This window comes from Callorhinus ursinus, unplaced genomic scaffold (genome assembly GCF_003265705.2).
Source record: "Callorhinus ursinus isolate GAN/ISIS: 27379988/994484 unplaced genomic scaffold, GSC_fseal_2.0 scaffold21, whole genome shotgun sequence".
Lineage (NCBI taxonomy): Eukaryota > Metazoa > Chordata > Mammalia > Carnivora > Otariidae > Callorhinus > Callorhinus ursinus.
Genome location: NW_027397083.1, coordinates 5,297,861 through 5,323,920, shown reverse-complemented (window position 1 = coordinate 5,323,920; position 26,060 = coordinate 5,297,861). Strand labels below are relative to the sequence as shown.

The 26,060-nt window shown below is 39.0% G+C and overlaps 2 protein-coding genes across 14 annotated transcripts in view; one reads left to right on the top strand and one right to left on the bottom strand.

Moving 5' to 3' along the window:
• The window catches only part of PHF21A (PHD finger protein 21A), a 188,742-nt gene that overhangs the window by 95,253 nt on the left and 67,429 nt on the right, over positions 1–26,060 (bottom strand). The gene's annotated exons all lie outside the window — the stretch shown is intronic.
• LOC112829674 (glyceraldehyde-3-phosphate dehydrogenase-like) lies at positions 671–1,718 on the top strand. Its single transcript, XM_073904692.1, has one exon. The coding sequence runs from the start codon at positions 702–704 to the stop codon at positions 1,473–1,475; it is 774 nt and encodes a 257-aa protein (XP_073760793.1). The 5' UTR covers positions 671–701; the 3' UTR covers positions 1,476–1,718.

The following is a 26,060-nucleotide window of genomic DNA, read 5'->3' as shown; positions in this document are numbered from 1 at the left end:
TCTCCTCTTCCACACCAAAATGAAAATCATAGTTCTACTGGCTGATAGTTTAAATCAAAGTCACAACCCAAATGTTAAATGCTGCTTTAAAAAGAAAACTGTCCTACACCAAAAAACTATTAGGAGTAATAAATGAATTCAGCAAAGTTGAAGGATACAAAATTAATATACAGAAATCTGTTGTGTTTCTATTCACTAATAATAATGAAGTAGCAGAAAGAGAAATTAAGAAAACAATTCCATTTATAATTGTACCAAAATGAATAAAATAACCTAGGAACAAACTTAACCAAGAAGGTGAAAGACCTGTACTCTGAAAACTTTAAAACACTGATGAAAGAAATTGAAGACAACACAAACAAATGGGAAGATATACCATGCTCATGGACTAGAAGATTTAATATTGTTAAAGTGCTCTTCTAACCAAAGCAATCTACAGATTCAAGGCAATCCCTATCAAAATGCCAATAGTATTTTTCACAGAACTGGAACAAATAACCCTAAAGTTTATATAGAACCACAAAAGACCCCAAACAGCCAAAGTGAACTTGAGAAAGAACAAAGCTGGAGGCATCACAATCCCAGATTTCAAGATATACTAGACAAAGCTATAAAATCAAAACAGTAAGGCTCTCTGCTCCTCCCCGTTCGACAGACAGCCACGAATTCTGGTGCAGTGTCAGCTGCGTCCCTGAGACAAGATGGTGAAGGTCGGAGTGAACGGATTTGGCCGTATTGGGCGCCTGGTCACCAGGGCTGCTTTTAACTCTGGCAAAGTGGATATTGTCGCCATCAATGATCCCTTCATTGACCTCAACTACATGGTCTACATGTTCCAGTATGATTCCACCCATGGCAAATTCCACGGTACAGTCAAGGCTGAGAATGGGAAGCTTGTCATCAATGGAAAGTACATCTCCATCTTCCAGGAGCGAGATCTCGCCAACATCAAGTGGGGTGATGCTGGTGCTGAGTATGTTGTGGAGTCCACTGGGGTCTTCACCACCATGGAGAAGGCTGGGGCCCACTTGAAGGGCGGGGCCAAGAGGGTCATCATCTCTGCTCCCTCTGCCGACGCCCCCATGTTCGTGATGGGTGTGAACCACGAGAAGTATGACAACTCCCTCAAGATTGTCAGCAATGCCTCCTGCACCACCCACTGCTTCGCTCCTCTGGCCAAGGTCATCCATGACAACTTCGGCATCGTGGAGGGACTCATGACCACCGTCCATGCCATCACTGCCACCCAGAAGACCGTGGACGGTCCCTCTGGGAAGCTGTGGCGCGACGGCCGAGGGGCTGCCCAGAACATCATCCCTGCTTCCACTGGTGCTGCCAAGGCTGTGGGCAAGGTCATCCCTGAGCTGAACGGGAAGCTCACTGGCATGGCCTTCCGTATCCCCACCCCCAACGTGTCCGTTGTGGATCCGACCTGCCGCCTGGAGAAAGCTGCCAAATACGACAACATCAAGTAGGTGGTGAAGCAGGCGTCAGAGGGCCCCCTCAAGGGCATCCTGGGGTACACTGAGGACCAGGTCGTCTCCTGCAACTTCAACAGTGACACCCACTCCTCCACCTTCGATGCCGGGGCTGGCATTGCTCTCAACGACCACTTTGTCAAGCTCATTTCCTGGTATGACAATGAATTCGGCTACAGCAACCGGGTGGTGGACCTTATGGTCCACATGGCCTCCGAGGAGTAAGAGCCCCCTGGACCACCAGCCCCAGCGAGAGCAAGAGGGAGAGAGAGGCCCTCAGCTGCTGGGGAGTCCCTGCCCCAACTTATCCCACAAAACACTGAGAATCTCCTGACCTCCACCATTTCCATCCCAGACCCCCTGAAGAAGGGGAGGGGTTTGGGGAGCCCTACCTTGTCATGTACCATCAATAAAGTATACTGTACCCAGCCAAAAAAACCCAAAAAACCAAAAAACAGTATGGTACTGGCACAAAACAAAAACAATGATCAATGAACAGAATAGAGTGCAGAAATAAACCTGCATTTATATGGTCAATTAATCTACAACAAGGAGGAAAAATATACAATGAGGAGAAGACAGTCTCTTCAATAAATGGTACTGGAAAAACTGGATAGCTACATGTAACAGCAAAACTGAACCACTTTCTTACACCACACAAAAATAAACTCAAAATGGATTAAAAACCTAAATGTGAGACCTGAAAAACCATAAAACTTCTAGAAGAAAACATAGCCAGTAATGTCTTTGATATCAGCCTTAGGAACATTTTTCTAGCTAAGTCTTCTCAAGCAAGGGAAACAAAAGCCAAGACAAAATATTGAGACTACACCAAAATAAAAAGCTTTTGCACAGTGAAAGAAACCATCAACAAAAACAAGGCAACCTACTGAACGGGTGAAAATATTTGCAAATGAAATATCCAATAAGGAATTAATATTCACTCAATACCAAAACAAATCTGATTTAAAAATGGGCAAGGGCACCTGGGTGGCTCAGTCAGCTAAGTGCCCGACTCTTGATTTCGGCTCAGGTCATGATCTCAGGGTTATGAGATTAAGCCCTGCATTGGGCTCCGTGCTGGGCACTGAGCCTGCTTAAGATTCTCTCCCTCCCTCACTCTCTGCCCCTCCCCCACCTCTCTCCCCTGCTCCTAAAACATTTTTTTAAAGTAAATAAATAAAAATAAGAAGAGACAGAGCTCTACCTCAATTAAAAAAAAAAGGGGGCAGAAGACCTGAATAGATGTTCTCCCAAAGGAGACATGCAGGTACATATGAAAAGATGCTCAACATCACTAATCACCAGGGAAATGCAAATGAAAACCACAGTGAGATATGACCTTACACCTGTCCGAATGGCAGAAACAAAAGAACAAGAGGAACACCTAGATGGCTCAGTCCGACTCTTGGTTTCTGCTCAGGTCATGATCTCATGGGTCGTGAGATCGAGCCCCATGTGGGGCTCCATGCTCAGTGGAGAGTCTGCTTGAAGATTCTCTCCCTCTGCCCTTCCCCCCAATCACACACTCATGCCCACGCCCATTCTATGATAAATACATTTTTTTTTAAAGGACAAGAAATAAACCATAACCAGTGTTGGTGAGGATGTGGAGAAAAAAGAACCCTCATGTACTGTGGGTGGGAATGTAAACTGGTACAGCCACTGTGGAAAACAGTATGGACTTTCCTCAAAAAATTAAAATAGAAACACCACATGATCCAGTAATTCCACTACTGGGTATTTACCCAAAGAAAATGAAAACACTAATTCAAAAAGATATATGCACCCATATGTTTACTGAAGCATTACTTACAAAAGGCAGCATATGGATGTGGTATATATACACAATGGAATATTACTCAGCCACAAAAAAATGTTATCTTGCCATTTGTGATAATATGGATGGACCTAGAGGATATAATGCTAAGTGAAATAAGTCAGACAAAGAAGACAAATACCCTATGATTTCACTCATATGTGAAATTTAAGAAAGAAAACAAATGAACAAAGAAAAAAATTAACAACAAAAAAAGACTCTTAAATACAGAGAACAGGGGCGCCTGGGTGGCTCAGTTGGTTAAACGACTGCCTTTGGCTCAGGTCATGATCCCGGAGTCCTGGGCTCGAGTCCCACATCGGGCTCCCGGCTCAGCAGGGAGCCTGCTTCTCCCTCTGGCCCTCTCCCCTCTCATGCTGTTTCTCTCTCTCAGATAAATAGATAAATAAATAAATAAAATCTTAAAAAAAAAATACAGAGAACAAACTGATGGTTACCAGAGGGGAAGGGGGTTGGAGGATGAGCAAAATGGGGGAAAGGGAGTGGGAAGTACAGGCTTCTAGTTATGGAATGAATAAGCCACAGGAATGAAAGGTATAGCATAGGGAATATATAGTCATTGGTACTGTAATAGCATTGTATGGTCATAGATGGTAACTACACTTGTGGTGAGCATGGCATAACGTAACATATTACAATTATCCAATCACTATATTGCACACCTGAAACTAATGTAACATTGTGTGTCAAGTTAACTTCAATTAAAAAATAAATTTTTTTTAAAAAGAAAACTGTCTTAATCTATAAATTTCTCAAAAGGAAAGGCATCACAGTTTGACTTAAATAAGTCAAGAGCAATATCCAGTGTCCTTAGAATCCTACTACAAAATGATGCCAATCTTATAAGACAAAGGGGAGATATCCTATTTATAAATGTAATAAATTTCACTTGGAATTTTTTAAGAATTTAAAATATCATGTAATTATCCAACTGCCTCAGAGATAAGCACTGAGGTTTTATTCTTTCTGATAAAAATATTAGGATTATATATTGAACACTGTTCTGCCCTTATTTTGTTTATTTAACAATTTGTCATGGACACGTTTCCATGTCAATACATGTATCATCCACACTTCTTAACGACTACACTCATGAATACACTACTTTATTTAACCAATCCCCCACAATGAATGTTTTCAATTTTCCACTATTATTTAAAGATTTTACTTATTTGAGAGAGAGAAAACAGTGCACACACGAGCAGGGGGAGGGGCAGAGGGAGAGGGAGAACCAGACTCCTGCTAAACATGGAGCCTGACTCAGGGCTCGATCCCAGGACCCCAAGATCATGACCTGAGCCGAAGGCCGACCCTTAACCAACTAAGCCACCCAGGTGCCCCTCCACTATTATTTTAAAATGATTTAATGAATATCCTTGTAAATATATCTTTATTCATTACTGAATCTCTCCTAAGAATAAATTCTTAGAAGTTAAGTTGCTGGGTTAAAGGATAATCCAATTTAGAGCTTGTATTCCTATTCCAAAACTATTCTCCAGAGAGGCTGTGTATTATCAACAATAGTGTGTGAACTGCCTACTAGCCTATCCCTTACAAGTACATGGACTTGACAACTTCAGAAATTTTTTTAAAAGGTTTTATTTATTTATTTGAGAAAGAGAGCCAGTGAAAGAGAGCATGAGCTGGGGGGCAGGGAGAAGGAGAAGCAGGCTCCCCACTGGGCAGGGAGCCCAACCCAGGGCTAGATCCCAAGACCATGGAATCATGACCCGAGCTGAAGTCAGACGCCCAACAGACTGAGCCACCCAGGCGTCCTACAACTTTAGAAATTTTTACCAGTTTGATAAGCAAAAAAACATTTCATTATTGTACTAATTTATAATTTTTTGATTAGTGAAACAGAGTATCACTTCATATTTACTGGCCATTAATGATTTTAATATGGCCAATGATTTATAGGAGTGCAAGTGCATGGATGTATGAACATATATGTATGTGTAGTACATACATGTATCTCTAAGAAACAGGCTATTAGCCACATCCTTGCATCCCTGTGAGCCCTTCTCTGATTGCATCCCTCTCCTTCTGCCCAAGAGGTAACTACTATTCCGAACTATTTTTTATCATTTTTTTCTTTATAACTTTACCATTTATGTAGCTATCCATATACAATGTTTTATTAGTTTTTCTTCAAGATTTTATTTATTTATTTGAGATAGAGAGGAGAGAGAGCACACAGCAGGGGGGAGGGGCAGAGGGAGAGAGAAAAGCAGACACCCCGTTGAGCAGAAAGCCCAGTGCAGGACTCGATCCCAGGACCCCGAGATCATGAGCTGAGCTGAAGGCAGACACTTAACCGACTGAGCCACCCAGGCGCCCTGTTTTAGTAGTTTTTATGTATTCTTCCATGACTTGTTTCTTTTGTGCCCAATATTGTGAAATCCTCCACATTGATACGTTTATCTGTATGTCATTCATTTTTTTAAAAGAAGTATAGTGGGGCGCCTGGGTGGCTCAGTCGTTAAGCGTCTGCCTTCGGCTCAGGTCAGAATCCCAGGGTCCTGGGATCAAGCCCCGCATCGGGCTCTCTGCTCAGCAGGAAGCCTGCTTCTCCCTCCCCCACTTCCCCTGCCTGTGTTCCCTCTCTCGCTGTGTCTCTGTCAAATAAATAAATAAAATCTTTTAAAAAAATAAAAATAAAAAAATAAAAGAAGTATAGTATTCCACTGTGGGAATTCACATAATTTATCTATCTTGTCAAAGGACATTTAAATGGGTTCCATTTATGTTATTATTAACAATGCTGCTATGAATATTCTAGTGTAAGAGTGTCTCTACAGATGCACTGCCCAAGACAGTGCCTACTAGCCACATATGGCTATTGAGCACTTGAAATGTGGCTATTCCAAATTGAGATGTGTTGGAAGTGTAAAATATAAACACTAGATTTCAAAGGAATGTTAAACATCTCAGGTAACTTTTAATACTGACTACATGTTGAAATGACAATATTTTAGATGTATTTATATCTAAATAAAACATATAGTTAATAAAACATAATTAAAATTATTATGATATAATTACAATTAACTTCATCTCACTTTTTTGTAATACAGCTACTAGAAAATTTTAAATTACATATGTGGCTTCTGTTCTATTTCTATTGGATAGTGCTGCTCTAGAGTATACGTCTAGGAGTAGAACTTTTGGGTCATAATGTATGCTTATCTTCCAATTTGGTAGAAAATACAAAATTGTTTTCCAAAGCAGTCAAACCATTTTACATTTCATCCAACAGTGTACACAGTTTCTTGCTGCTCTATTCTTGCCAACAGTTGTTGTTGTTGTTGTTGGATACTATAATTTTTGCCAATCTGGCAGAAGCTAAATGGTATCTCTCTAGTTTTTGAATCTCATTTCCCTAAATACTAATAAGGCTGATGAAGTTTCATATATTTGTTCATTGATGTTTCCTTCTCTGTGAGATACACTAACATTTTCACTTCTTTTGTGAACTGTGAACGTTCACTGCCTACTTTTCCCTTGGGATCTTGTCCTTTTCTTAGAGATTCCTAAGAACTCTTCCTATGAAGCCTAAAAGCCCTTTGTCAGACACGTTGAAATATTTTTCTTGGGTTTTTTTAATTGTTGTTCTTGCAATTTTGCTTTACTGCTTTTGCCTTAAAGAAGGTCTGTCTTCTTTTTTTTCCCTTACGTTAAGTCTTGCCCTGTGTAGTTTCTGGTCTTCTTATCATGCTAAGGAAGTTCTTTTATAATCTAAGATTTTTTAAAAAACAATAAAACTCTGTTTTCTTCTAATATTTTTATAATTTTATCTCTAATCCATTTTATTTTTAAATTCAATTAACATATAGTGTATCATTAATTTCTGAGGTAGAGTTCAGTGATAATCCACTTGAAATGTACTTTTTGAGTATGATGTGAAATAAAAGCAGACAAAAATTACACTGACTAATCAACTCATCAGAAGTCCCTCTGTGGCTATGGTTGCGCTACCCACCTCCTTATCTTAAGGAAGCTTTCTTCTCACCCTTGTCCTCCCCACCATGTGCACACCCACACGCACCTACAGAAACCAACACGTAGTCAGTGCAGGAGCTTATGTTACCCTGTCTCCTTGGACATAGCAATTGCTCTAAGCCTTAGATGAGGATGGTGGGCAAACATGCGACTCCAGCCACACAAATCAAAGTACTCCCTCAGGGATTTTCAACGTGGAGATAGAGGTGGAGAGCACTTCTCTTCAAAAAGTGATAATTCTGAGCCTGAAAACTGCTGTAGGTTACATCCTCTGCCACACAGAGTTAGTTTACAGTAGGAGAAAATGAAGCCAAGAACATAAGATGTAAGAGAAAGGGTATTTTAGCAGCTTTCGAGTCTGTGAGGACTGAAGAAGTTTGCTGCTTCTTGCATTCCTGAAGCTTAGTTGTTCATCTATTCCTTCCATTCATGAATACCTTAAAATTCTTTCAACAAATCCTCTTTTTGGCTTAAGCTAGTTTGAGCTGAGCTTATAATTTGCAATCAAAACAGTTCTGACCAGTGTAGGAATCGCACTTGATATCTTTCCTAAAGTGGAGAGCCAACTGTTGTAACTGATTAAATAACTCATCTTCCTCTATCTCATTAAATTTCAATTTATATGAAAGTTTCATTTTTGAGTTTGTTTTGTTCTGCTGATCTGTTTGTTCTTGCCAGCGCCACACTGTTTCACATATTATAACTTTCTAGTATGTTTTGACTCTGGCAACTAATTCAGTCACTACACATATTTGCTGAATACATTACATTGTGCTAGGCACCGAGAATACCCCCTTGAATAAACAGATGATGTTCTGACTCTCATGGAGTTTAAAACCTAAAAGCAAGAAAGGATGAATAGTGACATTAAAATATAATGAATGTTAGGTTAAAAGGAAAAGGATGCACTAGGTGAACATCCAACAGTTGGACATAACCTGATCTAGAGGTCAGGGAAGGCCTCCAGGAAGATGTGGTTTTTACACTGAGACTTGAACGATCCATATGAGTGCACCAAGGTGGGGAGAACAGTGCCTCAGGAGGGGTAATAGTAAGTTCAAAGGCATAGAGATGCCCAAAAATGGCTGGTGTCTGAAATGAAAGAGAGAAAGAGTGGAATGAAGAGAGGTTGAAAAAAGCAGATGAGTATCATACAGGTTTTTAAGTCATTCTGGGATTTTGTACTTGGCCCTATGAGCAAAGCAAAGACATTGAGGCATCTTAAGCTATGATTCTGATTTGCATTTTTGAAGACTCACTCTAACTACAGTAACTGGAAGGGATGAAGACTGGAAGCAAGGAGAGCCACAAAGAGTCTCTTTTAATAAGCCAGGCAAGAGATGATGGCATGGACTAAAGCAGTGATTATGGAAAGAGGACTAAATTTTGGAGAGCAGTGAAAGGGAACAACCAAGGATGCCTTTCAGAGTCAAAAATTACTTTCGGGTTTTAGGCTTGATTATTACAACAGACAGTGGTAATGTTTACAATAAGGAACATCACTGAAAACAACTGAAGATAATTAATTCAGGTTTGGGACAAATTTGACAAGCCTGTGGGACACTCCAGTGAAGTTGTTCAGTAGCAGCTGGATTACAGGTCTGGGCCAGAAATGGAGTATTCCCTGTCTTTTCCAAAGTTTCCCTGGCTATATTTGGGTGAACTTTAGAATCAATCTGTCACATTCCCCAAAATATCCATTGGAATTTTGAATGGAATACTAAATTTACAGATTTCACGAGAATTAACTTCTTTAAAAAAAAAAAACCATTAAATCTTTCCAACCTGAAAGAAGGTGTAGATCTTCATTTATTCAAATTCCTTTACATCTCAAAGTAAAAATAAAGGTACAGGCATTATACATTTCTTGTTAAATTTATTTCTGTGTTTTAGAAGATTTCTTGCTTTTGTGACTAGATCATTTTTCCCATTATTATTTTCTCACAGGATACTGCTGATATAAAGCAAAGTTCCTGGTTTTGATTTTACCTTGTATATGGCCACCATACTATTATTACTCGTAATAACATTCACTGACTTGCCTGGTTTCTCTATGTAGACAATCACATCACATGCAAATAATGCCAATATACATCTACTGCTCCAATAGGGTTTTTCATTTCCTTTTCCTATGTTGTTGTATTACCTAGAATATCCAGAATAATCTTCTCTTTTTCCTTGGTCAGTATCGTTATTAGTTTGTTAATTCTGTTGATCTTTTTCAAAGAATCAACTTTTGCTTACGGATTCTTTAATTCTGACTGATTTGATTAGAGTGCATCCAACCGAAATTTTTCAGACACAGTATTTCTCAGAAAGGCTATGTGAATAGTATACTTTGTGAGACCAAAAATGTCTTTCTTTTACTCTCCCACCCACATGATTCCTCTCCTAAACATAAAGTTCTCCTGTCACAAGCCTGTTCCATCAGAATTCTATGAGTTTCCACTATCTTCTAGCATTCAGAGCTGTTGATGAAAAATGTCACATTTATCTGACTCTCATTTCTTCATAAGTAACTTCTTTGGTTTTTGTTATTAACCACTGAGAAGTCTAGGTGATTTTTCTCCTTATTTAAGGACTTAAAATTTTTAACAATAAGATGATCTTTTCTCCCCCCAGATAATCTTGCCTGATGCTAAGAGCTTTATCCCAAGATCTGAGGCTTTTTTTTTTCCAGCTCAGTAATTTTTTCTTCTGTAATTTCTTTAATCATTGCTTTTCTTTTGAAACTCCTATTATATAGATATTAAACCTCTTCGATCTAATCTCCAATGTTTATTTTTTCAGTATTTTCCATCTCTTTACTCTTCACTACGTCATACAATTTAATTTTCTTCTAATTTACTAATTTATCTTATTGCAGAACCCATTTTGTTATTCACTATCTCTACTGAATTTACTTTTGAATATTCCTATTTATTTCATTCTTTCAAAAACTATTTATTGAGTACCTACCATGTGCCAGATACCATTCTAGGCTTTTGAAGGAGGTAAAGGAGTTAGCTGTGTGACTATCTAAAGAACTTACCAGGTGGAGAGAATGGCCATTATAAAGGCTGAATGTTGGGAGGAGCCCCAACACATTCAAGGAAGAGTAAGGAGCCCAGCTGGAGCAGAGTAGGAAATGAGGACAGGCCCTGAGGTCTTACTGGTCATTGTAAGGACTTGACTTTTTATTCAGGGGGTAAGAAGGATAGCCTGTTTTTGTTTTACCGATGAAATAATATCCTCTCAAACCTCACTGAGAATACTTATGAAAAATTTAAAAACTTATCTCCCATTTTCTTGCATTAGCTGTTTTAGTAGGAGTGGGGTGGGGAATCCGTTTTGTTTTTATTTGATTGCTCAGCTTCATTCCCCATTTTCAAGTTGCTGATTTTCTTCATATAACTGGTCATTTTTTTCTTATCTGCTTATACTTCCAAATCAAGTTTTAGCTAAAATCAACATATTTCTGGCCATTAAAGTCCAGAAGACTTTGTCCCAGGCAAAATGAATGGTTGGGAAGTCTGAGAACAGACAAGTACAAGGCCCATCTTGAAGGAAGCAGTTTACCGTGATTTTTATTATAATACTCGCAGAAAGCATGCACAGTCAGCATGGAGAGCTCTAACTTAAACCTAGAGACCTATATGCTAATCGTCACACTCTTCATATGAGTCAATATCTTAAAAATCAGGATAGGTATAGGCTCAAGCCTCAAACTCTCAAACACTGAATTCAGTTCTGTATTTCACTCCAACTTTCTCAGTGGTAAAGACAAAAGGTCAATATTATAAAGAGCAAACCAAAATTACAGATCACTATCAAGATCTCAGTTAAAACTGCACAATCTGCAGCTTTCTAGAGTCCTTGACTAAAGTCAGAGAAAATAATTTTAAAATTTTCCTGTGCTTAAAAATATCTGCATGAATGAAAAATACTGAGTGCTTATCAATCTGTTTCCTTTTCTGCAGCTTCCCAAGACTTTCAAGCAACACATCCATGGGAAAAAAAAAAAAAACCCTCAAATAAGTTTACTATTATTTGATATGAACAGCATTTTTTTTTTTTTTGGAAAAGAGATTAGGTCTTTTATAAGCCTAAAGCACATGTAACTGAAAATGTTCCAGTAGGAGAATTTAACCTTCCAAGTCTTTTTGTGCTGGCTTCTGAGTATGAACTCTGCCAGATATAACAGGGTTACTAGATGTGGTTTCTTCTGAACAACCTCTGGTAGTAATTCCAAGTGACTTTTCACTCGACTCTTATATTTTAGTGGGTAGAACATAATACAAGTCACATAGGAAATGGAATTTCATTAAACACAGTGGTCCCACCTCAATGGAAGAATGGAGGCAGGGTGGGGTGGTGGTAGAAGGAGAGACCTACACTACAGAGTGATAATACTACTTATAAACAAAGAAAAATACTGTGTTACATAGACTATGAAGGTTTTTTTAGGGATTCTTTAATCCCAAAATAATTTAGCAATCTATAAGTAGAAGAGACGATGTCTGAGTAGTAATTTTTAAACACTAGGGAGAAGTGAGGGCTTGGGACTTTGTAGCCTTGTCCAATCTAAGATGACTTTGAGAGTAAAATAGTTGGATTACTCATTGTGGTATAGAAAATTAGGGTTTAGCGACTAATACAATCTAGTAAATAAGAATATATGCTAAAGGACTGCATTAAGAGGTCCTGCTGGTAACAAATACTTGCTTACAGTTCAGTCCTGAAGTATCTTACACAAAACTGCATACCATGCTGGGGAGTGAAAGGTTCTGTATATGTTCAAGTTTAAAAACTACTGTAGTTTTTTTCTTTTAGCTCTGATTCTCTCTCGTGAGTTGATTATTTAAATAGTAAAAACCCAGGAATAGCTTCCCCTTTCCTCTTCAGTTAAATATAAATCTATTCACCCTTAGAACTTACATAGACAGAGCTTGTAGGACACTACACACAGAAACACATGCACACACATGCACACACACACCCATTCAAAAGATTAAGGTTTTTGATCCAGCCAGAGTAAGGATTTCCCAGGTTGGCCCCATCTTTTGTCAGTGTACTAGATTTGAACACGACTATACACAGTAAATAGGTCATTCTCGCTGGTTTTTCATGGTGAAGATAATACAGTGAGCAGTAGATACATGAACTTATTTCTCTCGCTCTCTCCTATAAAACACATACAAAAATCCAACCTCCTATTCTCCCTCTTTTCTCCAACATGTCTTTCCTCACTCACCCCCCAACATAGTTTCAAACACAGAAGCAGAACTGATCATATGTTTAAAAACTGAATTCTCTCAACACACACAAATGCTTTTTAGAATACACAGTAAAGAGGCACCTGGGTGGCTCAGTCGTTGGGCATCTGCCTTCGGCTCAGTCATGATCCCAGGGTCCTGGGATCAAGCCCCATATCAGGCTCCCTGCTCTGCGGGAAGCCTGCTTCTCCCTCTCCCACTCCCCCTGCTTGTGTTCCCTCTCTCGCTGTGTCTCTCTGTCAAATAAATAAATAAAATCTTTAAAAAAAAATAGAATACACAGTAAAAGTCACTAAAAAAGAAAAAAAAAAAGTCTGGAGGATGGAAAAGACAAGTCGGTAACAAATGAAATCTTAGAAACATCCGGGACGTATAGAGAAAGTACTATGTTGACAATGATTTGAATGCTGTGGTTATTTCTTCTGAGCAATAACATTTTTGCTGCACACTACTAAACACACTAAAAATTTATTATTTTTAGTCATCTGGGTCAAATTTATCTTGGAAATATCAACCAAGGGGTTAATCTGAAAGCTAGAAGTCTCTTTTCCTTGGTTCCAATTATAGGCAGGCCAAGATCACCTGCTTCTTTCAGGGGAAGTGTGATCTAACTTGGTGAAGCATGCATGTCAGGATTCCAAAGGTACAGTTTCTGCTCAATTTGTCGCTTTATAAGCATACCTAACACATGAAGACCCAGATTTAAAATAAATTAGGAAGCATTTCTTGTTTTTATTTTTATGACCTTTTATTTTGTAAAATTTCAAACATACAGAAAAGTTCAAAGAATAGTACAATGATCCCTTCAATAAACCAAATATCTATATATCCTTCCACCCTCCTTCGAATCATCATGTATCTTTTTTTCCCCCATGAACAATCTGCAAGTAGACAACATGACTTTAATCCTTAACATACTTCAGTAGTAGGCATCTCTATTACAGAAAGCTTCTGTGCCTAATAGTAAAGATGTACCCTGGAACTTTTTAAAGTTCTACACTAAGAGATCTCTGAGAACAGGATTCATCTAATTTATTTTCTGAATCCTAGAAGTCTCTTTATTAAAAATAGCAATTTCCCCTACTATATTTAATACATTTTGAGATTTACAGAACATTTTCTGTAACACAATTAATGTCTGTGGAAGGTACACAATAATTCCTCAGAATTATCAGTTCAATAATATTTTGGTATTTTTCAGGATGTCAGGCAACTAAATGTAATTCATATCATTCTGATAAAAAGCAAACACATCTTGGGCCTGTGGGAGAGCCACATGACCAACCATATTCCTCAACAGGTCATATTCCAGATTTTTAGAGATCAAACTTTCAGGTAATGACCTAAACAAGTCTTTGACCATTTTAAAGTTGGAGTCAGAATTTGACAATGATCAAGAAGATCCTAGAAAAAGCCATATTAGTCTGTGTGATCAGCACAATTCTAAGAGAATCCATCACCACCTGAGCTGGTCTAGGGTAAGGTATAGAGCAGGCCTTTCTAATCATCTTTCACATTCCCTTCACATATAATAGGACTAGAATGAAACCATCAACTCATTTTTGCAAATCCTGGGGGAACTGAAGGAGGAGACTGGTAAAATGTATAACATTTTTCCTGGCCAAGTAATTTGAACTCTCTCAATCTCACCTATGTCCTATGACTAAGACATGGTAATCGGGATCTCCAAAAGATCTCTCTTCTTCTAATACCTCCTATTATTCTAATCTTCATCTTCCCTCTCTCATCCTATGTCCTGCCCTTCCTTTCCATAAAATATATTTACATTTTTAATGTTGTGAGGAAAAACAGAACATTCATGTTTAAAATGCTATTTGGGTCCCTTAGATGTAAGAAACTCAAATCAATATAAAGTATACTTTATATAATCATTAAGCTGAAATAAATGATATAGGAGTAAGATTCAAAACCCTACCAATGATCCCATTTTATCCAAAGACCTCTTTTGGAAGTTATCATATTTAAATAGAGAAATAAAACAAATTTATGCAACTGTGGAATTTATTCTGAAATACTGTGCCTCTGAAGACAGGCTACTACTGTTTACTTACATCATCACCTTTATCATTCATCTACACATAAAAGATTTTTCTCAAATTAATCCTCTCTGGTTAACATACTACATCCTACATCTAGAAAAAGCAAACAGAAAGGCAAATAAAGCCCATATCATAGTCTATTAGCTATTAATATCTGCAATGCTCTCTCCTTCCAGTGGCCTAGTGAAGCCTTGGCCCCTGAAGTGATAAAGATGAGCTCTGCCAAACTATTCCCCGGCTCTAAGGCAGTATTAACACGTTACAAAGTGCCAAAAGGGCCATTAAAAAAAAAAAAAAGTGACCCACTTTTAGAAGTCAACAGCTTTTTCCTTCTGGTGAAGTATGAATATTTAAATCAGGCAGACAAGTCAAGGAGCAAACATTCCATCCTGAATGCAACGTGTGCATCTCCAGCTCAGAGCTGAAAGGATCCCGCTGTCATATACCAACATGGAAATGAATGCTCACTTAGGACTCCAGAAGGGCAGTTTTCTAATCATTTTACTGCCTTTCAGACTTCGAGTTCCAGATTTGGATGTGAGGGAAGAAAACAGTAAAAGATGGATCATAGCAACTCCTTTAAATTATATATTTAATGATTTATATCAGGCATAATATAATTTAATTTGTAGTAAATCAAGCAAACTGATGAAAGGTTACATTTGTGGTTATAACAGCTGTAAATTTGTTTTTACCTTCATGATATAGTAACAATGCATTAGAGGAGTACTCCATTCGAGAAGATGGCAAACCCATCATAATAAAATTGACTAGAATCAAGTTTCAACCTAAGCACTACTGTTTAAATGAGATAAATAATAGCAACTATCAATATAACACAAGATACAGGAAAACGAACTGGAAAATAAATCAAACTGCTATTCAAAAGCCTATCTACATTACAGCTATAGGGTTTCTTTGGCTTTACTGAGAATACATTATTAAATGAAATGTACCTTAAATAAGTGCAAAAATAACCATCAGAAAATTCATATTAAGGTAAAAGATGTAATTGGAAATTTTAGGGTCATCTGTTCCTACTCAAATCCATAATTATAATTTACAACAGAAACTCCCAATCTTTTTTTTTTTTAAAGATTTTATTTATTTATTTGAGAGAGAGAATGAGATAGAGATAGAGAGCACGAGAGGGGAGAGGGTCAGAGGGAGAAGCAGACTCCCCGCTGAGCAGGGAGCCCGATGTGGGACTCGATCCCGGGACTCCAGGATCATGACCTGAGCCGAAGGCAGTCGCTCAACCGACTGAGCCACCCAGGCGCCCCAGAAACTCCCAATCTTTACACTGCCAAGCCTCCTGGACTAATACCTCCCCTACCCTTACCACCTCCTTTTGGATCTCATATTTATCTTTCAAACAGTTTTTCTAAGTAACAGCCTATGCAACTTATCATAAGTAAATGTAGGATTTCTCTTATTCCTTCAGGCAACCCCAGATCAGGAAGCAATGTTATAAATCAATTTTGCTTCTGCAACAGCTATCCAAACTGTTTTAAACATTAAACCTGCCCTTTCACTCACAAACATTTTCATTTGTAAACAAACAGGCCAAGATTTCACAATTAGGAACAAAATTCCTTTTAAGGAAGGAAACCCTGCTCTCCTAACTATAGACATTACTTCTTTCTACAAGATAGAGAATTGATTTAGTTCCCTGACTATGTTGTTTTAGCAACACAGACAAAAAAAGCAAACAGTCCAATGAAACCTTATTTCCTCCAAATACAAACTTGTTCCAGCCTTCAAATGCTAAAGCATTTGTAGGTGCTAATCAAAGATCACAAAGGCAGGTACTGATCCAAAGCTTTCTAAGCCAGTCTAGTTGTAGGCAGGGGACAGTGTAGTCAATTAAAGCCTTCTAGTACCAGGCCCGATCATAACTATTCAATCTCAACTTGGTTTGTTTGTTTCCCACAATTTACGAAAAATTTTTAGTATGCAGCAAAGTTCTTATGTTTGCTCTTACATACCATGTTCATTGCTCTATCCTTGCCTTGGTTCACACAATTCCCCTGACTTAGAATGCCTCCATTCTCTCTGCCTTTCTGGATCCAAGTCCCACCTGGGTTGCCAAGCCTTCCCTGCCCTCTCTCTTCTCATTATCTATACCACATACTGACTTTTATTATGCAGTGTCCTGTTCTGCCATGTGTGTTTATTCCTTTCTTCCTACTAAAGATCATAAGCATTGCCACACTTATTAGACATTAACACAAAGGAAGGGCTGAAAAAACACTTCCTGGTTGATGTTGACGGATTTTTATATAAATATACAAAGTTAAAATTAGCTGAGGGGAGTCAGGATGGGTGGAGAAAAAAACAGAGAGAGTGCCTGATATGTTTTTAAGACTTCACTATTACCCCGGCTTGATTACTTAACTATATTTTACCCAAGTAAGCAAGCTAGGAATTAGAAAAAAATTTATTCAGAGCTTCTTAAATAAGCATTTTAGGTCCTAGTAAACAGAGTCACAAGAAAGATCCAAAGCACTACAAAGTGTTTCAAAAAAGAACAGCTGGAAATCAAGATTCTCTCTCTGCACATTCAGTTAATGAAAAAGGGCAGGGCTCCAACTTCAAAGGAAACCACTATTTGTTGTTCTCTAAAACGTATAGATCACTAGACTTAGAAAGCTCTACTCTCATCTTTTGTGACTTGCCTGATCCCTTTATGCTGCAGAGGATATGGCAGCCACATGTCTTGGGAAGAAGACTCTGGTCAAGGTTTACCTTCTTGGAATGTGGTCACCACAGAAATAAGGAGAAACTCCTTTTTGGGCTGGACTCAGTGGTCCATGAGTGCACTACGGTCTCTGTTTTCTTGCTCAAAGAGATAAAGCACCATATTAAAACTCAATATATTTGGGGAAGAAAAGATAAAAACACAAAAAGGGCCTGTCTTATCTCCAGAAATGCAATTCTCGGCTTTGTGAGTTCTGGCATTCAGCTTAGCCAGATTACCAAGCTTATTTAAAAGCTGAAGGCTTTACCCCAACTTCATCTTTTGCTATTTTCAGGGTTTGTTTCCACGAGTGCGCCTGAGCTTGTGTACATGTGCTTCACCCAATTCTCACACATCAGTGAACAGTGGCAGCAGAAACCCAGGTCCACAGCAAGAGGTTTAATTAACTGTACACAGGACAGTGCCAACAATACTGGGGTCGACTCCCCTGGGGTAGCACGCCAACAAGGCTAATTAATATGCAAGGGAAATCCACTTCTGGGTGGGGGATAAGTGTGTACCCATCAAGTAGGCTATCAATACAAAAAAAAACAAAAAACCCAAACATACCCAAACCCAAACACCTTGCCAGGACAGCCTCAGCAAGAAACCAGAGCTTCTCTGAACACAACGAAAGAGAAAAGCCAGAATTTAGTGTTTTCCAGTGGATGGGTCAGGTTTACTCTGCTTTCTAGCAGGTTATTAGAAGCCACTCTAAGCAGTCCCATACAGGCCTTTCTAATCGTCTTTCACATTCCCCTCATATATATTCTCTGTCAGAAGGGTTGGTAATGGGTTTAAGCCATAAGACCAAAATAATATTAAATGATGATGGCAGTGGTGAAGATCTAGATTGTAATCCAGATGGTAAATGAGCTTTCTACATGTAAACACACTGTAAAACTCAACGACTTGGAAGGAAGTCTGCCTTCACTCTGTGAAGAGTGTCTGGACAAATGAGAGTAGTTTCCAAAGACTCATCAAGGATTTCTCCTGTCTACGCAGCAGGACATACAGTTGGCACTGCTCTCCATAGTGAACGTTGAAGTCAAAAGTGTATATTCAGGAATTCTGAACTGTTTTCTAGTCTACATCAAGGATGGCACAGATCAAAATAAACAGCTTTACTCTCAATAAAGTTTAAGCTGATCTACAGTGATTCAGGAGGGCTATACAAGCCTTTTTTTCATGTTTAACAAGTGACAAACTCATAGAGAATAAATGTAATTGACCAAATAAATATCACTAGGGGCAAATAAATGAGCTATCGGTATAGTACAAATGCAGCCTGAGATAAAGGCTTCAGGCAAGTTACTTCACCTCTCTGTGTTCTATCTCCTCTCATACCAGTTCCCTATGTAACTCATAGGGATGTCAGGAGGATTAATTTGATAATGTCTGTAAAGTGCTTTGAGCTCCTTAGAGAAAAGTGATACAAGTGGTTATTATTACATTCCACTGAGGTTGTGAGGTTGTACAACATTAAAAAAAGATAAAATCAACTCTTTGATAGTTTATTATGAAGAATTTTTATAGCCTGACAAGGTAGTTTATAATGGTTTTTTATTAGTCTTTATTATACGCCCAGGAGATAGGAAACATGCCTGGCTCCCTCTTCTACATAAAGAAACCAAGACAGTGACTTTTGAGATGGGAGGCACTCTTATCTTTTCCAGATATGGAAAGCAAAACAGGAAGGTGAGTGGCTTTTTCAGTCACATTCAAGAGGTGAGAGGGTTAAGCATAATTAAGAATCTGGAAAACATCAAGGGTCACCACTGCGTTCTTTGAAACTCTGACACTGTTCTAACAAGAGTGTAGTGACTAGGAATCAGAAAGCCTAAGATTAAATACTTGCTCTTACCATTTACTAGTTGTATAATCTTAAGAGAAGTCACTTTTTCTTTATGTGTGTCACTTCCCTCTGCACAGTGGGGTTTGGTGGGGGTCAAATTACATAAAGTATGGGAAAACTTGGGCAAGCAGTGACACGCTGTGCAAATAAGTTATTACCTTTATTACATCTCAATATTCTTGAGAATACGGGTTCTCCTAACCTCTACAACTTTAGGAAAGACAATTCAGTGCCCTCAGACTAAATGAAATATGTGGTAATAATTTTTAAAATAGCTTTATTGAGATATAATTCACACACCATACAACTCACCCATTTAAGGTGTACAGTTCAATGGCTCTTAGCATATTCACAGACTTGTACAACCATCACCACAATTTTAGATCACCCCAAAAAGAAACTCCAAACACATTAGCAGCCACATTCCCACCACCCTCTCTCACTCACACTCATACACACACACACACACACACACACACACACACACACACATTCTCTCCACCCTAGGCAGCCATTAATCTACTTTTTGTCTGTATAGGTTTGTATATTCTAGACATGTAATCTAAGTGGAATCGTAAAATATGTGGCCTCCTGTGACTGGCTTCTTTCACTTAGCACAACACTCTCCGATTCATCCATGTGGTAGCATGTATTGGCACTTCATTCCTTTTACTGCCAAACAATATTCCATTGTACGGGTATACCACATGTTATTTAATCTATCTATCAGTCAATGGTTATTTCCACTTTGGGGCTATCATGAATAATGCTGCTATGAATATTTGCATAAAAGTTTGGTTTAGACATATGTTTTCACTTTTGAATGTATACCTAGGAGTGATATTGTTGAGTCACGTGGTAACGCTATGTTTAAGGTTCTGAGGAACTGCCAGGCTGTTTTTTGAAGTGGCTGCACCATCATACATCCCCACCAGCAGTGCCCAAGGAGAAGGGAACTGAAGGGGGGCCAAAGCAGGGAGATGTGAACTGGTACCTGCTCAGGGAGCAGCTAAACTAGCTCTGCACAGTGACAGTTTGTGTTACTGACAAGAGCGATGAAAATGCTTCACGCCAAGTTTTAGAAGGAAGAAGACTGGCTGGTGGGACATTTTCCTCCTTTTCTCCCTCCTTGCCTTGGCCCAGGTACATAAGAAGCTTTTTACACACAGACTAATGCTCCTCCCATCTCTAATAGAAAGTAATACAGAACTTGCAGAGCCAGGCTTTAAAAAGCCCTCTATCATCTCTCAGATCCAGGTGGTAAGATAATGTTGCCCTTTTGAGTCTCTAGAATTGGTATCCAAAATTTATGAAATTTGGTGTGCCAGGCCCTCACCATTCCCTTCAGTGCACCAGGCTGAGCCCAGCCCGAATACATACGTTCAACACAGGTCAAGCATACGCTTGCTCCAACAAAGTGTATTCCTGTACAGTGGCATCTGCAAGCCAAACAGAACTGGAAGAGGGAAACAGATGGCTTCTAAAAGGGGAAGAGAAGAAAAACAGAAGGTCAGGTAGAAACGGGTGAGGGAAAGAAGGGACTGGAAGGAGGATAAGAGAAGGGAGAAGCATATCTTCTGGTTTTGCTCTTCCCACCTGCCACAGCACTCTCCTTGCTGGCTGCCAGCATGCTCCCTTGCAAACACAGCTGCAAGTGACAAAGAGCAGCCACTGTCCTACTCAGGGGGTGCCTTCCATGTTCCATACTGTAAACTGTACTGAAATGCCAAATGCCTACAAGAAAGGGAATTACACACCCATTAAAGCCTCAAGGAGCAAACTGCTGTCTATAGCCAAAAAATTAGCACTGAGACCCACAGGTTCCCTGCAAAATAACATAAGACTACCCAGAAAACATTAAAAAGCAACAGAATCAAAAGATTAAGTGCTTAAAAATGTGGCTTATTTTAATTCTGCAACTTTGTCAGACCTACGATTAACTCAATCAATGTAAGATCGTATTCTGTCATATATTTCACGTAGTCTCCACATGTTCAGTATGCTGTCGGGCTCTTTTACAATTAAAAGAAAATTAACAAGTCTTTTCCCAGCAGAGTTAGGGATTGCCATTAGGGATTGCCAATGAAGGGAAATGCTTCACACCAAATTTTAGGAAGGAGAGATACTGCCTCCTGGGGGCATTTTTCTCTTTCTCCCCAACTTTCCGAGGCCTAAGCCAAAGCCAAGGCAAAGGGAATATAAGCAGCTTTTTACACACAGACTAATGTTACCAGCAGAGTTCCAGTGGCCTTGCTCACGGCAGGAGAAGGCGTAGTGACTAATACCGCTGAGTCTTGTTGAAGAAAAGTGGCTGGCTTCCTTTGATCAACTGAGTGGTGTGCTGATCAGTGTGATTTCCCTGTTCTGCTGACTGTGAGCGTGTTGGGGAGAGCAAGAGAGCTGGCTTCTGAGAGGCCCATGCAGGGAAGCAAATTCCATAGCTGCCGAATCACAGAAAGCAACAAGAAAGAAAAGAGGGCTGAACTGGAAGCAGACACCCTAATTCTGCCACAGCATGTTACTTACTGATACAGGGATCTCTGGGAGGGCAATGAAGTAGGTGCTTCTAAAACTCTAATTCATCAACTGCAGTATTATATATACTGTTCAACACATGTTCAAGGCCAGAGTCCAAGCTCCTGAAACCATCGTTTTGAAAAGTTTTAGTCACTTCATCTTGATGGGGGGAGAGGAAAAAAAATGGGATTAAGGAACAGGAACTCATCAGCATAGGTAGCTCTTGGCACAGTTTTCGAGACAAAGGAAGTGCGTCCAGCACGTGTGTGTGTGTGTGTGTGTGTGTGTGTGTGTGCAGGACTATAGCAGCATCCCTCTCTCTTCTATTTGCCAGAGAAGCAGCCGTTAGATTAACACAAATTAATCTGCTTATATGCTATTCAGATTTTTTCCCTAGTAAACTGCAAATTTTACCTAAAGATAAATACAGCGGTCTCCTAGTTCTCTGCTCCATTCAGTTCTTACTGAGAAACACTTCTGTTATCTCAAGTTTCATCAGCAGATTGTACTTCTTCCTAGGGAACAACAGCAAAAAGTAGTTTTCTAAAAGCATAGTCAGTCTCTGACGTGAAATACACCATATTTAAATGACTTCTTCCAAAAAAAAAAAAAAGGATAACTTTCCATCTCTAAAGTTTTAATTCTTGATAAATGGAGTCTGTGATTTCTTACACTAGATTCTAATCGTTGCTGCTTTAGAGTAAATAGTCAACTGCAAATTGAGCAAATTGCTTTGGCTATCCTAGTACCAGAAATGAAATGGATTAGGTCAGCAGGTGGCATGTCATTTCAGTGCTGCCTGGGGGCCCAAAATACAGTTAGGTCATTTTTATTCTGGTGGCAGCAGGAATGGAAACCGGAGCATTTAACATTACCTCCCGCCTCTATTCTCATAGCCATCTTGGGCACAGAAGAGTTTACAGAAGCCCCTAAGCCTACATCTCCAGCATCTAGGCTGCTTCTAGGGCCTCCAGAGATACCCAAGTTGAAGCCGCCCAAGGATGCGTGGGATATCTGACTCTGGTCCTCAGGGACACAAAGCTTCTTGTCCACACAAGCAAAGTGAATTCTCTTTAACCACTTTTAAGCATGTCAATATGCAATTCCATTCTGCAGTACTTTCCCTGAAAGAAGAGAACAGCCATTATACCTCTACTCAAGGGGGTGGGGAAACTTTCCAGTCTTTGCTCTGGGGGCAGGGAGAACTGGAGGAAGGAGTGGTCCCAAGCCAAGAAACAAGCACAAAAAAGAGTGATGAGAGTGGGGAGACAGGAGGAGAAGACAGGCTGAACTAGGAGAAAAATCCTTCTGCCCAGAAATCTGGGCCTCTTGCACTGTGAGAACATTCAAACAATCCAACAACGGCTCTTCTGCCAAGCTTCCTTTCCTCCTGTATATTTCAGGTTAGTAGTAGAATTAAAAAACTAAGGTAGTCTTTGCAAGTTTCTTCCTATGAAATAGTCAAAATGATCAGATTATTTAATAGTACCTGGACTCTAAGATGCTATGAGGTGGTAATACTCAACTTGCCAGGAAGAAGGAAAACGGATTTTGATATTAAACAATTTACAAATTTCAAAATTGCATATCCTATCTTTAGACAACTATATTTTTGTGATTATACTTTTCTACCATTTTTAATAGTAATAAAATAGAAAATAACATCAGCTCGAGAATCAGAAGTCCAGGCTCAATAGCTTACCAGTTATTTTCTGCCTCCCTTGTACCTTTTTAGAGAACTCCTCTTTCCCTGCTCTCAGTAGATGTAGTTCATCCAGGGATGACCTCAATCCTGCTTCAGGGGTGGCATGTGACCCAGGTTTGGTCAGTGAGACAACTCTAGCTCCCGGGTCACCCTGAAGGACGACCAGTTCATGGACTGAAAACATGTGCATGCCTGAGCTGGTACTTCCAGAGAAAAAGAAAGCTTTCCCTCTTCGTTGGGGTTGATAAAATGGCAGGCTGTCACCAAGAGCTGCCAGAGGAAACCGCTGCTGGTACAAGACAACCAATATGCAAATGAAGCCAAAAGGAGGAGAAAGTGTTCTAAAACATAGTGGAAGCCCCTAAATCCAGCATGTCTAGAACCAGCTACATCCCTCAACTTACTAGTTACATAAGCCAATACATTCTCTTGTTTGCATAACAATTTTGAGTTGAATTTCTATCATTTGAAACCAAGAGTCCTCACATTACTAAACCAGCCAAATAACCTTGGAAAATCATTCAATCTCATTGTATTTCAGTTTTCTGAACTCTAAAGGTAGTGGGCAAAAAAAAAAAAAAAGCACATGTTTACCTTACAGAATTGAAAACTGCTAAGTGCTACACAGGAGGCATTGATATTTTAACTAAAACAGAAGGTAGAGATAGAAGGAATAAGATATTCATGGGGCTAAATTGCTCCTAGCTGCTAGTGCTGATAAGATAACATTCCACTTCTATTAGTTTTCTCATCATTTGCCCCCGCAGGGCCTGTGGAATCTTTATCAAACCTGTTAATCACCTAGTAAATCCTTAAGTATTTTCCCTTTGACTTTCAGTTGACAAGACTTTTCCACCTCCCTGGACATCTCTGACCAAACTACCTGAGTAGCTTACCATGATGGATAAGCAAAGGATCACAGAAAAGGAAAATAAACAGTACCATCTTGAAGGGTGCGTGTGAGAGAGAGAGAGAGAAACAGTGTGAGAGTGAGAGAGAGGGAGCGTGTGTGTGTGTGTGTGTGTGTGTGTGTGTGTGTGTGTGTGTGTGTAAAATCCATGCTGGGAGAGGAGGTAAAGGAATAACTCTCATATGAAGGTAAATCAGGGATGAAAAGGAGCTACCCCTACCCAAGATGAAAATCTAAGTGCCTCAACTAATGTGCCAAAAATAAACCCTCCCCCAAAGCATTGATATTCTAAGAGCAGAACTGAACTATTTAAGATTACATTTTCAAGTCAAAATTCATAATTAAATGTAATGTGTATTTTGGAATTTGTTATAGTGTCCTGATAAATTTTTGGTTTCACAGAACACTAGATCACATCTCTCATGAATAACAGAATGAAAAATTTTCTGTAAAAATGTACCTGGTCTATAAAACATCAATAGGAAAGAAGGATTATTGAAACAAATATCCAAAAGTAAAAGTACTAATGTCTAGTCCTCTTCTGAGTGATGTATGTGAGAAGATAAATAAAAAAAAGCACAACTATATTGTGCAACTATACTTGCAAGAGCTAGGAAGACAAATAATGAATGCACTACACTTTCAACTTTCAAAGTTTCTGGGCCTAAAGATTAAGCATGAATGAAATCATTCTTAAGAAGAGGGTTTTTTTGTTTGTTTGGTTGGTTTATTTTTATTTTTTTAAAAGATTTTTATTTATTTATTTGTCAGAGAGAGAGAGAGAGAGCAAGCACAAGCAGGAAGAGCAGCAGAAGGAGAGGGAGAAGCAGGCTCCTCACTGAGCAAGGAGCCTGATGTGGGACTCGATCCCAGGACCCCGGGATCATGACCTGAGCCGAAGGCAGACGCTTAACGACTGAGCCACCCAGGTGTCCCTTAAGAAGAGGTTTTATTTCAAGATATTTTCAGTACCTCTGACATCAATTAGCTTTTTCATTATAAATAAAATTATAACTACATCCTATGCCTGGTAAAAAGAACCCCATGGCTCAGCATTTCCTAACCTTAATCAGTGTTTCATGTGAGCTGAACATTATTTTAAAGCAAATAAAAGATATGATGCTTTTCTTCAGGTTTCTAACTCGCCAAAATGTTTGTGAAAGCTAGAATACATTGGTAAACGTTATACATACACTTCCAACCATAGAGAAGAGTCAAAAGATAATTTCAGTCATCTTTCTTAAAAAATTTTTGCCAAAAGGAAAAGCTGAAAGCCAGAGTATTAATATAATAGTTATTCTGACAAACTATATTATGTAAAGTTTCTTCTCTAGCAAGATTCAAACAACAAACCAACACCATACAGATTTGTTCCCAGATGATTCATCAATAAAAATGCTATGTCAGATTGGCTTGGGGTTATCAGATTTAGTTAGGACAATATCAAACAACTTTAACTAAATTCAACTTGCTTTTTCCTATATGTCTTTGTATGTATGGGCTCTACTCCCAGAGATTCTAACTTAACTGGTCTAATATGGGGCTCCAGATGCAGCATTTTTCAAATGTTCTTCAGGTTATTCTAGGGTACAAGCTAGGGTTGAAAACCACTAGTCAACAGGTAGATGTGGGTCTGGTCTTCAATACATAGACTAGATTTTATTTTGATAACTATTCTATAATTGCTGAGAAAATCAT